General features: G+C 42.4%; 1 protein-coding gene and 1 long non-coding RNA gene across 2 annotated transcripts in view; one reads left to right on the top strand and one right to left on the bottom strand.

Moving 5' to 3' along the window:
* Positions 1-16,204, top strand: part of LOC110973443 (uncharacterized) — a 76,771-nt gene that overhangs the window by 39,493 nt on the left and 21,074 nt on the right. The window contains exon 3 of the mRNA XM_022224286.2: positions 11,379-12,252. Within this exon, the coding sequence (XP_022079978.1) occupies positions 11,379-12,211 (833 nt within the window). The 3' untranslated portion in view covers positions 12,212-12,252. The remainder of the gene's footprint in view (positions 1-11,378; positions 12,253-16,204) is intronic.
* LOC110973446 (uncharacterized) overlaps positions 1-16,204 on the bottom strand; it is a 33,065-nt gene that overhangs the window by 8,583 nt on the left and 8,278 nt on the right. The gene's annotated exons all lie outside the window — the stretch shown is intronic.

Here is a 16,204-nt window from a genome sequence, read left to right as displayed (position 1 = left end):
GTACATTCAATTCAATAAAATCTCATGAAATATCAGTGTTCACCAGCTTCAGGTACCGCTTGCTTTAACTATTATCATCCACATGTCTTAGGTTTCTTAGCAAGGAGGAATATCTGTCAGTAAAGAACTGGTAATGAAATTAAGAGGTTGTAAGTTCTCAGAGGCAATGGGAAGATTACCCCCACACACCGGCGCAGCACAACCAGCTAAGTTCCGCTGGGGTTACTAGCAGGCGAAGCCTCAAGACCCGGGTTAACTCCGAGCTGGCTTGGTCCAGATCCCCCTCGAATCTAAAAAACATTCGGTGATTTATCACCCGATATTATCGTGGGCTCAATCAAGAACATGTAACGCTATACTGCCACTCATTGAAAACATCATGTTTGGTATGTCCTTTAATGCAATTGTCTGGTCCGGTTACACGATGTCGATAAATTGTACACCAGATATGCCCCCATCGATCGCGTACGAATTCACAACTCATATGCCCGTTCCATTAAATGCTGAATATTCGAATTCGGGTCAAGAACACAAATAAACAGTTTAAACTTTCGTGTTTTCGTGTGCAGTCATTGACCATTCACTAATATGATCAATAAGATTGGGGAATCAACTTCAGCTTATAAAAAAATTGAACTTAGGTCTACATGTGGAATTATTTCATAAGGTAAAAAACTTATAAAAACAAAATTTCAAGACGAGAAATCACAACTTTTACATTGAAATACTTTATACGGCATTCATCTGCGGCATAGAAAAAGTTTAGAAAGATATGTTTCCTAAAATCAAAACAAACTTTGTAGCATTGCAAAAAGAGAGAGGAATTAGCGGTAACCTGCACAATTTCTGCAACACAAGTGATTTGATTAAACCCCATTTTGATTTTTGACGTCATAATGACTCGACTAATTCACTACTGCTTTCTCAGATATGCCGAAGAAGTACTGCTCTTTAATATTGAGTGTAACCACGATCATGGTCATTCAAGGAATCGATTTGGTAACTACAAATTCGACATCCCAGGTCCTCCGGCCAACGCGGTTACTTTCAATGCGAGTGACTGTAAGTCAGAGTCGTTCTCTTAACAAATCATATTGATGTTGTTCTCGTGCCTCATGTGACTTTTACAGCACAAGAGTTCCATCTGATGTCCTAAATGTTTAGTTTGAATAACAAAGATGCCTTAAACCTATGGTATCTTTGTAATTGTTTCTAATGTCTGTTTCCCGTGGTTACCCCTGTATAAGGTAAGTATGCTCATATCTGAAACAATCTGATAATTCCTTTGGCGTTCTTGGTTAAGGCGACTTTTGTTACCGGTTGTCCTTCAAATCAGCCTGATTACCTCAATTTAATATCCAACCTTGAAACGAAAATGCACGAACAAGAGTACTAAAAGTTCAGCTTTATTTGAACTGTGGTCAATCCGCGACGATTGTTTCCGTTGTTGGAGCCGCTAGTCCTGCGTGGTTCAGTCCCGTATACCGAACAGTCGCGACGCACACGCTAGGACCTAACCGCCTGAATAAATACAGTCAAGGTTACACAAATAAAACCTTCCAAATTCTCTCAATTAATGTTCAGTTAAACTGCAATTTTTGTGGTAAGTGGCTTTTGTTCTAGCCTAAAGAACTCTGGATAAACATCATAATGAAGCAGGCCGATATTTGGTTAGAACTTTTGACATTTTAACCGGCTGCAGTTAAACGTGACTCTGCCGTCTGTCGCTTAAGCGGCCAACCCTGAATTTGTTTTTCTTTTTACTTGTTCGCAGGTCTATCGTTCTTTGTAAAGAAAACAATTACAGCTAAGATAGGGTCTACCTGGAAGGAACGCTCTTCTTCCAAAGGGCATTGTGGACTAAGCTCGTCACTACCAAATTGCAAAGTTTGGTTTTATACAAATTGTGTTATAAATTAGAAGTTGAACAGGAGAAATTGTTCCGGTGGAAATGAACAGTTTCTACATTTTGCAACAAGTGTGCCTGAACATCAATCGATATGTGTTCCGTGTTTATGCTCATGTATGGTGCAAATTACAATTCTAGCAGCTGCAGGTTCTCAAGATAGCTCAAGACCTGCAATGTGTTTCTAATGACGACGTAACAAGGATTCCTTGTGGAGTGAATTCTGCATTTGATCATAGTTTACCGATCATACATAAAACAAACTCCAGAGTTGTGTCAAACATTGTATCAGTCGACAGCAGGCATGAGAGGGTGATGTTGAAACGTCTGCAAATGATTCAATGCGTCCCTTATGCACAACTGCACACACATCATCCACATCCATGCGTTATACCTTTTCCTGTGATCAGTGTTCACGTTCACTATCTTTATTCAAAGCATACTCATCCTTGAGCTTTGACCCCGGAGATGTCAAATCGCGGGATTTCATAAAGCCGTCGTTGATTGTGTAGGAAATTAAAATAAGGTGAGAACACAAAGTATTGGAACATCTGATAGGATATCTGAGTAACCGTGCAGTCCCTGGTGATGACAACATTTACAAGGGTAAGAAGGGGGTTCATAATCTGCCCAAGAAGGTCGCTGATAGGACGGCGGTGCAGTGTACGCAGAGTGTCACTCTAGGCCGTCACCCTCAACTCAAACGAAACCAGAACTCAGTGTTTTATCGTGCAGGGAGCACTCGATTGCCCAAGAAAAGAAACAGATTGAACCGATGGTAAGCTGTAATTCATGACGTCGGCAATGGAGAACAGGTTTCCGTTAATCGCCATATTTTATTACGCGATCGCTAATTCAACGTTTGTGTTCTGCATTGGATCCAGATTAAGATATCAGACAAACACATCATCGTTCTAGGCCGGCTGTCGAACGACATTATCTGAAAGACCTATCTACATGCACTCCAGAAGTGTCTTGCAATAAAAGAGTACGAACAGAGCAGGTCATGTTTTTATCCAACGTCTCGATCGCAGATTCCTCACCGTATGCTGCGTCAGTCCAGGCAGCAGCTTGACTTCAAAGCAATTAACTTCGAGTCAACTGATTAACCCGTCAGCCGTCCATCCAGTCGACTGACTGATAAAACAACAAGCTATAGTTGACTGATAGGCCGATCGACTCACCGTAAAGCTAACGAAGAACCAATCAATAAAAATTATGAACCGATTAATCACTCAATCAATTAAGCAATCGACTAATTAATCCCAAGCACACTGATGCCGTTCAAAATGCATGTCGCTGTGAACGACAGGCTTGGTCAGGTCCAGCCAACATATAAAAAAGTTTATAAAGAAAACCTTCGACTTCCAAAACCCAGGAGCGGGTGATCCCATGCTGTAGGTAGCCGAGGGGTTGTTCAAGGTGCGCCACGCGTTCAAATTTCCACCAGCACGGTGAGTTACAGGGTGGATCACACGTGTCGGATTGCGAAAAGGATCCCCGCTTGCTCCGTCTAGGACTGATGGAAAGAATTTGAGGTGTAAAAATATCTGTGCTTAAATTTACTTGCTGTCTGATAAACTGAAGCCCGAATAAATCACACGTGGAGATAACGCATGAAAGGTGTTACCAAGCATCTCTAATTGACAGATTGGAAACCCTTGGGAAAGTCCCTTCCAAAAAACAGGCAAAGCAAAGGTTAATGTAGCAGCAGAATTCGTCACATTGATAGACTGGACTGATGAATTATAATTAAATTTTCCATCATAAACGTTGATGGAAATTGTTGTCAACTCTACTGGGTATAGGTGTACAATGTGCCCCTCTCCGATATTTGTGTTGGTGTGTATCCTGACTCCTGCTCTAAAATCAAAATATGAGATTTTGATAATTTCAAACTATTCCTCGGAGGATTGGCCATCATGCATAACAACGTCATTATTTCCATGGCAACTTGATTATTTTACTTGAACCATTTTAAACCTCGCACAACTAGTTGCATGAAACAATGCAAAACTTAAACGTGACAAAATCACAAACTTCATCGAGCGATGGTCCTCTGACCTATTACTGACAACTGCAACAGTAAACAGTTATTTAAATTTACAGCTATTTATTGAACGTCGTCCGTCTATAATCATCCGCGACGACCATCTGCACAGGCTGATACGTGTTCAACATATGCGAATTTACGGCGCTTATTTTCTCCAAAAAATCGCGTTCCTGTTTACACTCGCCTAGGAAAAAACAGCAATGCAAGCCGGAGTTCTCAGTCAGACCATTGAGCAAGGACACGAATGTTCCTATCCACCATTCTTCACAATGCCTCGACGTGACAGAGCATTTTTGAAGTCCTGGCATGATTGCGGTGGAGAGCCAATCAATCAAAATGAACCGTGCGCCAAATTAACCAACGAACAATCAAGGAAGGCAAAACTCACATGTCACTTGTGTAATCAGACAGATGACCGAACACGTAGCGAACCACGCCCATGATATGCCCGGTCCGTCAGTGGGTTAACGCCCCAGTGGCTCAGTCAAAAGGCCAGGGGTGTCTCTGGAGATTACTGGTAGGCTTGTATATACAATGAAGGTGTAGAAGGGTGGTGATAGGGTGGAGGGGTAGCCGAAACACATGCTCTGCCTTGTTGCTCAAAGTCAAAACTACAAATAGCTTGTATGCCAAGTTCAATTAGGCCTATATCTATTTGTACATAGTTCAGCTAGGCAGAGCTTTGCTACGATTGATGATTAACTTTCTGTCAATTAGCACCCATATTATGATGATATCATGGAGTTACAATAACTCCATGATGTGTCTTGAAACACTGTACGAAACTATTGCACGGTGACGTGAAAAAATGTCTCCTCAGGGACATCGTAAAGGATTCCTGCAGATAACATTATTTCAGCCGTCGGCATCTGATGCAACGTCGAAGTAAAACAATACAAAAACACAGCTGTTCTAGGAATTTCGCCAGTTTCTGCAATTGAGAGAAATGTTTTCGCGTGAATCCCAGCGCATCGTACGCGTTGTTATGGCTCTGACTTACCAGTGCGTTTATCCGTTTTGGAAACATACGCGCGCAAAAACAGAATTTTTCCATAAAATGAGGACGGTATGCTTTCATCAGCCTCGACAACTTAGTTCAAAATTGCATCAAAACTCAATCGAAACTAGGTTTCACTGGTTTTATAATCAGTCCCCTTAGAATCACTTTTCTGCTTCATTATAGCACCTCACAACAACCAACTTCCAACAACCCAACCCCCTCAACAATGACGATTTTCCCCCAGCGTTTATCACATACTGACATCTCCTAATCCTATGGTAATCTCCAAACTGTTTGGATAGGACTGGTGAGGCGGCTAGCCTCGATCGCATTACCGACGACAGACGTCGTAATCCTAACCGATGATTACCAACCCTCCACCCGAGGCTCGTGTCCCGGCAGCTCCACCTCCTCAGGGGGCCAACTCGGGTGATGCCAAGCGGGTGTCTTGGCGAGGTTGCCCAAGGCTTATCCCTGAGCCGTGTGCTTGTCGAGAATCGGTATCCAAGTTCAAATCGCTGCATGAAAATTGGCCTTTGTTATTTATATTCTGTCCCAGTTGCTTAACCATACAGAATGATTCTAGAGAACAGACAAGAGGACTTGACTTTGAATGAAAAACTTTTGAACCCGTTCTTGTAAGGTGCAGTTGTACCTGAAGACAAGCTGGAGACGCTCAAAATTTGTCATGAATAAGAACTAATAGGAAGATGGCTTACAAGAAATTGGTCAATTTATCAGAAGACCTCTTAGTTTCGTGTTTTCAATGTAGTCTGCAGTTAACTATGAAATAATTTTTCTCAAATTTTTATCTAAAAATTGTTACAAGCTAAATCCTGCGCATTTGAGGGAGGGAAATCAATCTGAACTTTGTCATGTTTGAGATGAAACACTCGGCCTGAAGCATCCATAATAGCTCAGAGACCGGGAAAACAGTGGTGGCGGACTGGCTATTTGTTTGGACAACAGAAATCTCGGTCAAACTTGCCTACGCACTAATCTAGTTATTATTATGGCGGCTGAGCACAGATAGAGGTGTGCCCATAATTGTTTTTCACTGTGTTTGCGGACGTCTTGCAGATTACTTCCTGTCTGGTCTATCCCTGACAACTTAATTCTCAGTTGTTCCAGTTGGCAGTCTGTCGGTTGAGGGCAAACGAAAAGCGTTTCAAAATGACTGCTACTGTATGGAAATCAACGATGAGCGTGCTTATTCTATTCTTTTGCTTTGGGAAAATCAGGGTTGGACAAGCAGTGGTTGACCGTAACACTGTTCAGCACTGTTCACTAGGCTTGAAGCAGAGAATAACACAAACTTTGCAGACACTGCAGCAATGGCATCGTGTTATGACACTGGTTTTTGAGTGACTACTTGAAAGGTTGAAAAGCGATGAAAAAAGCAGAGCAGGAGGAGCTGGTGACTCCTAATTTGAGAAGAGGGAGGACAGAGATTGACAGAAGCAATTATAAAAGGTTGTTCCAGAAGTACGCTCAAGTAAAAGAGCCCTGGATTCCGGAATGCAGATAATATGCACCACAAGGGAGCTAAGGATGAGCAGAAATAGACCAAAGTTCCCATCGATGAGGCAAGTAATAAATGGACAAGATTATACCGAGGAACTTCTGCACAGACGGGCAGCTGTAGCTCTCAAGTCCTGGCCTTTGCGTGTCTTTGAAGCAGCTAGTCTGTAAGTGTAACGCGGGTTGTGGAGGCCTGTCATGCGGATCTCCCCTCTGCCTCATCTCTGCTGCAAGTCTATCACATCATAATCCCGCCGGGTCCGCTGTATGTCTTTATTTGCGTGAACAAATTAAACCTTTTACACACCGAAACGTTTCGATTTCAGCGATGACTCGTCTCTTCCCGTTTCCTCCGCGGCCAAATATCGCCCAGATGTGGCCCGAAATGGACACCACATTTTATGTACTTGCGCATAAAGAGCTCAGCCGTTGTGCTGCGCGCTGTGTACCCTTGATGGTACGCGGCAGGGGCCGGTGTTCCGATGCCTTTCCTATGTGGGACAAGATCGGGCTGTTCCCCGTCTAGTACGGGTTGCAGGGTTTATCAGAAACGTACTGTACCGGTGTGTTGACATGCTGGTCAACCGGATTGCCGTAAATAGGGAAGAGGGTTCATATTTGAGACGAGTATGCAAATGAGTCATACAATGTTACAACACTCCAGTCGATTCTGTAAAAGTAGGACTGGGTTACGGCTGCTCGATAAAATGAAACTGGGTCTTTGATTGCACGCGATTTATCAACTTTTAAACAGTATAAAAGTATGTAAAAAAGTCGGTTTGATTAACTTTCACCACTCAACGTAGAACACATATATTCAATCTGGCCAATGAAAAACCAAGCAGCTACAGCGTTTTATAAACCTACTGTAATTCAACAAATTCAATAGGAATATGGAAAAGATTACACGTTTAAAATTAATTGGTAACCTTAATCTTGCCAACATACATGCAGAACGATACAGATACAGAGGTCATGGTGAATAAGGCCATAGGGTAAAGGGAAGTGGGTATGGGTACCGAGGCACAGGTGCAGTTTAAACTAGTTCCTGGAATCATAGAGCTGTGCTATACCCATGGCTTGTTAATTATTAAACCTCAGAGAAAGATTGAGCATGCGGCTCCACTATCATGTATCAAAATCAGGCCCGTGACAATTTCGTGTTTCCTCTTCGCAAACACCCAACTGGTTAGAAGTCATTTGTCAGGTTGCAACTGATGTAGCCCTCAATATTAAAATCCAGCTATGCGGTGAGGCCTACACCTGTCATGTATTCCGTTAATTGATTCACCGGATGTGTGTGCGTGTATAGTGTGATCATTAAAGACGAAACAATTTGTGGCGAATTTCTGTAAATTACAGGTTGTCTTACTGTGCTTCTTCAATGTAGTTTATCTGTAATGACAGAGGTAAATAACTCTCTAATTATGTCTCTATTAATGAGGATTTACAACATTCCTACAATAATTATCCGAATCTTTAGGAAGGTGCCACTTTCTATAATGGTATGATTACTAAGTTTGCAAAATTTATTTGAATTCCTTCAAATTGAAGTTCATTTTAGGAAAAGCTTGTCGACATAAATGACAAGCGAAAATGGAATTCGAGGATGCATGTTTGTCCCCTTTTTCTGTAAACTTAGCGAAAAGCGTGGTGGCTCGGCGATGTTTTTCTGTGTCTCGCCTACTTTGTCACTTTCAAAAAAACTTGATTTTTTTCTGGATTATTCCTTTTACGGCAGCACTTGTCGGAAGCAAGTAAAACGTTCCCGCCCAATAATTGAAGGAAACGCTTATCGGCCCTACGTAGTTTCAGCCAAGAGCCGTTTTACGCATAGTCATGGTTAAAACGTAAGATTTACCAGCATGTGTAGGATTGTTCAATTGGGCCACAGGAAAACGATGGCACGCACCGTTCCATTTCAGGCGATTCATGGTATAGAGTAAGACCCCCCGTGTGAACGAATGATTGATTGATGCAACATTTGTTTCCAATCTCAAACCTTAATTTGCGGCTTTCACATCGAAATAAAAAACGTGATATTTAAATATACCATAAAGTGCAATACGCCCTAAAGCGCCTGTAAAAGTCCAGTCTAACAACAAACGAGTGGCTAAAAAGTGAACTTGAACTCCCTGATGATGACTCTAGTGGAACCCCGAAACTGAGACAATTATCTTAAGAATATCTTCACTTAAATTGGCCTAACTCAGTAGAAATGTCAAATCTTCAGCCATCAAGATGTCAATTTCTTTTGTCCGATGATGCAGAGATCTCGGCATTGAAGTATGCTTTTTTGTTACCACGATCTTTGCATGAACTGAGAAACCCATCTCATTGTAGCTCTGCAAACACGTCACAGAAAAGTGCTTGTGAGGTTTCATCTTGAATCAAGTCGATAAGTGGGGTTTGCTGGTGTCATTCTATTTCTGCATGAAAGGACTCCTTATTGTTTACCCTCATAACAATAATTGGCATGCAGAAACAGCTTTCAAAGGAAAAAGATCGCGGGGAAGTCTAAATTCCGGTCTAGCTGATTGCTTTAATTTGATTTAGCGACACCAAGAGGATCCATGGAAAGTCCTTAGAGAAACTGTCTGTCCACACATGACTTCCGGTATAGTGGTTTTCCGTTCACCCATGGAAAAGTACCGAACTAGACTAGGTCGAGACAACGCGATCCGCGGCAAGCGACGGGCGCCCCCGTCCCGTGTTGACCAGCACGTTAGACCACAGCTCACTACACAGGGGCTCGACGTTGCGCCACACACGGTCGGGGAGAAGCTATTTCGGGCCAATCTCCCGCTTGCCTGTTAATTAATTGCCACCCGACAGGTGTATTTTGGGGCTTCTTTGGACCCAGTCAGCAGTGTTTTTAACTGTTTGACCTCTTGATGGTGCCTTATTGAACCATCAAGTTGCTACCCTACAGTTTGCAGGAATACACGACATCATTCTTAATAGCGCTGCAGTTCCGCGGACACAATAACTGACTATTTTTACCATTCATTCACACGAAAAGACCTATATTTACAAGCAGTAATGCAAATGTCCCAATCATCCTTTTATTTTTAACCTTACACAGAATACCGAGAATAAGGTTTTGCAAAAAGTGTGCAAATTTATAATACACATTTTGCGTTGTTTTATTTTATTTTTTGTTTTGTTGTTTTTATTTTTGTTTTCGTTTTGTTTTGCTTTGATCTTTGAGACATTTTAATGAATAGGCCTAGCGGCTTTCTTCTTCGTCTTTTGAATCGTCTTGTCTCTATAGATTTATGCAACAACTAATAAATTACAACTAATAATTTTTTTTTTAAATGATGGAATTCAGTCCCACGTTAAAGGACTACGCGACTTCAAACACAGACAAGGTCATCTGAACCTGCTAACTCCTCATATCAAGGACCATGCACACGCTGTGTGTGGACAGGGTTCTGTTTGGAGACCAAGGGTCTAATCATACACAAAAGGTCTAATCCCTTTAAAGAAGACAGAGTGATCCGATGCGGTATACAGTTAAGATTGTCGTTGTTTATTTGAATGGTAAGTAGCAGTCAATTAATTTAGGGTCAATTAATCTTCCTTTTGTGTCTATTTGCGGTCAGACAGAATACTGAGTACTCATTGAGTCACCCCAACTCCTATTTTTTTCTATGCACGATCATTTGTTTCGTTTCATCCACATGGCACTTTTAAATTGGTGCAAGTCCACGTTTTCAGTAACCGTTGACGAATTTGGACCGCCTAATTTGTCTCACGGAAACTTCTACACTCAATTAATGATGGAATGAGACTGAAAGGGCACATAGGCTCTTCCAAAAGTAGGGCGACCGACTGGCTCTGGGCTGCTATTAAACAGGGCAAGAGCCATCAAACTCACATTTTTCGTCCCGCTAATGCGAGACAATGATGAAGTCAAGGTGTCCATTTTTACAGATTTGACAAACCCCTCGACGTTACAAATTTGTGATCGGTGATAAAAGAATAAACGAATTAAGAGGAAGAAGCATGAACTTACACTGATTAACCTTTTTTCATTTGCTGGACTTTGACTACATTCCAAGTTTATGGCTCACATCATAATAAGGTCCCTATCAGATACAAGACAGGCTGAATCTTTTTCGTAAATACACAATTATGCTCCGCGATTTCGTATCGTGAGAGCGTTCAAAAATCTTTTTTTCAAAATGAACAGCTGGATAAGATTTACCAGATCAACGAGATTGGTAACTAAGGACACACTGTAACCAATAAGAAGACATCGATTCACTCACAATTTGATTGCATTTGTTAAAAAGATTTAAATATTTTTGTGAAAGAATGCATGATAAAATACAATTCGAAACAAAGACCAAAATAACAACCAGGCAACGAAACGATATTCTCCTAATCCAATGCACACGGTAGTCAATCTGCATCGTGCACTTGCCCATTACAAAGCGCATGCGCTAAGCTGTCGTCTGCCGGCTCTGTCAAGCGATTGGATTGGCACCTGCGTTGTTGCTATTAAGCAACGTAGCCACGCCCCTTACCGTAACGGTGTATATTCATGGCAGAGTCCCGTCCGGTCGGTCATCGCTGTAGACGCCACTCACCGCAACGGTGTGTGCTGTACGTGTACTTGTACTTGTGCGGAAGGCTTGTGGGGAAATTGCGTACAATACATGAACAGCAATCCTGCTATATACAATGTACATGTACACAGTGTAGCATGCAAGTTATAGGTACTGTTCACCGAAGAGTGTACAGTACATCGCATGCAGCCTGAAGTTTTGACCTGCTTGCACTTGCGTGCGTGTGTGAATGGTAGCACGTGGCAAGACCCCAGCAGTTTTGAGTTTTGTGTACACGGACTTGAGAGTTCTGATTTGTCTTCATTTCTCGTTACTCTATAGAAGAACTGCACAAGAGGCAGTTTGCAGCTTGTCAGCTAGGGCAGGGATATATCGCTCCGAGTTTCGGCTCCTTGTCTTCTCCTGGCCCAAAGACCACGGAGTGGGCCGGTTCACCACCGCCTCCCTCCCCCGTGACACCACCGAGAACAACGGCAGCTTTCAACCGGGCCGCCGCAGCGCCGACCCCCGTGCCGGTGAAGCTGACTATGGTCCCCGGTGCCATCAAGATGGAACCGGACGACTCACGATGCAGCAGCAACCTCAACCACCACCATCACACCGACAACCAGTATTCTGTGGTGAGTATGATGAACAAACACAGCACCAGCTCCACGGACCATCACCACGAGTGTCTGATGAATGGTAACGACGTACTCAAACAGCGGTACATGCAAGGTAGAAAGCGTCGCCATAGCCGTGGTACGGCCTCGAATGACGATGAACATTCAGACGGCAGCGAGGAAGGGTCTGTCAACGGAAATTGCTCCAACTCCAAAGTCCGTCGAAAGGGCTCTCCACCCCAGAGTTACGACGACCTGCAGAACCAGCGTATCATGGCCAACGTGAGGGAACGACAGCGGACGCAGTCCCTGAACGACGCCTTTACGAATCTACGGAAAATCATCCCCACCCTGCCTTCAGACAAACTCAGCAAGATCCAGACTCTCAAGCTGGCCTCTCGGTACATTGATTTCTTGTATCAAGTCTTGAGGAGCGATGAGACGGACCAGAAGATGATCGGCAGCTGTTCGTACATGGCTCATGAGAGACTGAGTTATGCCTTCTCTGTGTGGAGGATGGAAGGAGCATGGAACAGTATGGCCCAACATTAACCACAACTCATTCTGAAGTCACGGTTTATCTGCATACAATAGTAAGTTAGCATCTCTCTTCTCAAAATTCTAATTCCATGAAGTAGTGTTCAGCCGTGCATCTCAAAATATATACGCACAAAAAAATACGCGTTAAGCATTTCAATCTACGGGACATGTCACAGTAAATTGCACTATTTAACTGATCTTAACTTAGGTCATATGGGTCTACGTGCAATTTTTACAAATATAACTGACAATAATTTGGCGGTTTATTACTGTTAAACAAGAAGAGAAATGAAACATTTCCAATTATGCCACTGACATATGGACAACAAATCCTCGTGAATTGAATTGTTACCCTCCATAAACTTATTAACCGCAACTGATCATTTATCAAGTACGAAGTTTCCTCAACATTGGCCTCCATTATTTCTCAAGTCGCATAACATTTGTAGTTGCAGATGTAAACAGTACTTGGTTTTTATTTGGGTGTCATGGCACCCGATTCCTCGCCATGGTTTACAGGGATGATTAATTTCAGTGTCACGAGGAAGTACTCGCGTCCAGTGTTGCTATGTGCGCGAGGTGTTTGGAGCGGTTTGCTGACAAATTTATTGTGCAGCGATTTTGTGCGTGCGTACGGGTCAGTGAATGGCATGTGACAATCGGCCGTTCATGAATGCCACAAGGCCTCAAGTGCCGCTTTAAAGTTTTAGAAGCTCGAATTTAACTAACAGTGAGAGTACTCAATGGATATTTTGTGAATTACTACAAGTTTCCATTTCGACCATTAAATGTCAAAATATAGCAACAAGAAGCAATAAGTCTTCATGGTCATCTTCATTTGTACTAGGCAAACGTAACAAAGACGACTCAAGCCTTGTGAATTTTATCTTGCCTGCCAATGTTGACCCTACACTCGTGTCAGTCTAGTACTAAACCCGGCACTAAAAACATGGACTCTGCAGTCTTTCTCCCTAATGTCAGACTAAATGCATTATGGTCAAAGGCACAGATAATTAAGACACCTATTAAGGCATATTTGGTTGATAGGATTACCAGATGGTGGATTAATTCCAATGAAGAGAAGTTGTGCCACTGATGACGGTGCAAACCCACATGCACTTGCACTGAAACATGCTCCCGCTGGCTAACATGCAGGGTGTTCATCAACGATCGTCGCAAACAGTACGTCTCGAGGAGAAAGTCCGTTTGCTCCACCTTACTCTGTGGAGGTATTGTGCCATGGGTGCATTGTCTAAGATCACGCATGTCGACTCACCGGTATATGTTGGTTCGCATAATGATTTTTGCCAGTGACTGGATTGAATTCGTGTCAATCCCTAAGAAATGATTTGAAACACGGACATGCTTCTTTTGAAATTAGATTTAGTGTAGTCACAACGGCAAGAAATGTTGTCCGAAAATGTAAGCACTCATGAGTAAATGTAAATCACGTGCGTGATTCGCTAAACGGGAATACCACAGAATGATTATTTTTAGGGATGGATGCCGTCCATTGAATAGAATTTCCGGCCGATTTACACAGGAAAGTCTCCAACAACTTCAATTGCTTTGTTAATCTCATGTAAACAGTGTTACATGTAATCTCTTTTTGAATACATGTAGTTCACATACGAGAAATACTGCATCAATAAACAGTGCTTCACCCGCTTCAAGGCAAGGAGCTATGTAATCATCCTTTGATAATGTCTCGTAGTATGCTGACCGCTGAAGCAGAAATGTGTACATGTTCAAGTAAACCAAATACGACATGCGTAAGAGTAAAAAAAAAATTAAAAAATAACTTCGATTGTATTGGCTTACCTTGGAATACTGACAGCCCCCTTTCAATGCTGATAACATCACGCATGACGACTTAACGAAGCTGTCCAATGATTTCCTTTTTCACCTCTAAAGCCACGATTTCACTTTGCAGTTTTCTTCTATCCGATGACAGTTGGTAACTTTCGACTTCAAAATACATGCTTCATGTTTTATGCCACTGGAGATGAGCATTAATTTAGTTTGCAATATAGACAAATGTAAAACGATCCAGGCAACAAATGCGTTCTTTGCGGAGGTTATGTTCAGACTTTCAGTAGTTTCCATGTTGTTGTAAGAGCTGCTTCGTGAAGGCACTCATGTTCAGATATAACCGGTCCAAGAATGTGTGCATTCGGCAAGGAAACCGCTTAATTCTGATGGCAATTGCAAGAAGATGTCTCAGCAATCATTCAGTATCGCACAAGGGAAAATCATATATCTCGCAATACCTCATAATTAGTTGGAAATGGCCGTCGTCATGGTCACAAACATGGAAGGAAGGAAGTGTCCAATCACGTGCACATCTTCTTACGACATGACAAATCAAAGTACAACTCTTATCCCTCGAATGTGGATAAAACGGAAAATTGAAGCAAGATGTGTGCCACGCGGTGTCTGCGTTCCAAATCGCACAAGTTGCCTGAGTCGGCAATGACTCAATATCGACCCAACACAAAGTTCTTGGGTTGACTTGTTCTCGATCTGGTTATTTCATAAACAGCGGACACTTCATTCCTAAGGAGAAATCTTTATACTGTCACCGTTTAAACCGAATGCTGGTATAAACGCGTAGGGCAGGTAACAGGACGAACCTGTGAAATTAGTATTAAACGTTTGTAAAGTGTCTTTGAAGCTGCATGTAGATCATCGTTGCTGGAGGATGATGTCACAGATAATCGGTGACTCAGTCATCTGTGCAATTGAACAACTTTACTGACCGATTCCGAATTCTCCCAAAACACAATTTATATGATCTAATCACACAAAAGAGTAACCAACCGGACTACCTGAAGCTGATAGTTTAATAGGTAAAACTTTCAATTTGACACAGGCACTTACTGAGCTCTGTCGGATATAAAACTTGTCCCTTCATAGAACGAAAGAAAGCTCACTCTAGTTTCACATCTGTATACATGTAATTTGTGAAATGAGCTTTTCTATGCAGGCACGTTGCAAATTTAGAAGCATAATATTTAGCTTCTTAAGACACAAAACATCCCTGTTACCAAAGAAGATCGACATCTCTCATTTTACATGCGTTTTCATGGTACATTTATGTGGAATGGGCCACACGATTTCTCTACGAATAGAGGCACGTTGCAAATATTTGCGTAGCACAGCCACACGATCAGAAAACTACAGTGTGACTGTGGCATGAAATACGTGCATTTCACAATAGTGCGCCTCCAGCGAGTCTGCAATGCGTTGGCCACTCACAATGCGCGATATCCGTCGACCCAATGCGCATTCGGAAAGGGTCGACAGATTTCGAGCTTTGTGATGGGCCAATGCGTTGCAAACTCGTTGGAGGTACACCATTGTGAATCGCCCGCATTAATCAATTTTTATGATTCGGTCGTTTTGGGTATCTGAAGACGTCTCTGCTTTTAGTATCACACTACTTATATCGCATTTATTGCTTGCTTTTATTGTTCACGGTACCGAAGTTGCAACTTGCGTGACTGGTTCCTTACCATTTTTGTTTTGTGGCTTCGTTAGTAATAGTACCAAAAACAAAAACCTCACAGCCAATAACTCCACACAGTTCTTAAACTTCTTATGCCCGCTAGTTCCGTTTTAATCAGGGTACCAGTACTCTTTTCCATCTTAAAGGACAAAAATTCCCTCGGATAGCGATAACATTCACCCGTAGCAAGACCCTGCTATTCTTTCACGGAAGCATGACAATTTGGCCATTTGGTGGTGGAATTTCAGACGCAAGTCCGCAAGCGATAATGGGAGGGCTCTTAATGCCAAAGATTTGGCAGAAGAAAGACAAGCTACCCAACGAGCAAAGAGGAGGTCACAACAGGAGTCTTGTGGCTTGAGGGGAAAGGCACAGAGAACTGAAGAGGGAAAAAGGCTCAGAGAAGAGCCGTGAAAATAATGATCTTTGTAAGGCAATACCAATTTCCTTGGAACCCTTGGCTCGATAACTGGCAGCGCCGATTGAACTGTTCCGTC

The sequence above is a fragment of the Acanthaster planci genome, linkage group LG17 (assembly GCF_054643075.1).
Source record: "Acanthaster planci isolate LZ-2023a linkage group LG17, COTS_SCS, whole genome shotgun sequence".
Taxonomy (NCBI): Eukaryota; Metazoa; Echinodermata; class Asteroidea; order Valvatida; family Acanthasteridae; genus Acanthaster; species Acanthaster planci.
The sequence above is the reverse complement of the archived record's forward strand: the minus strand, read 5'-3'. Positions and strand labels throughout refer to the sequence as shown.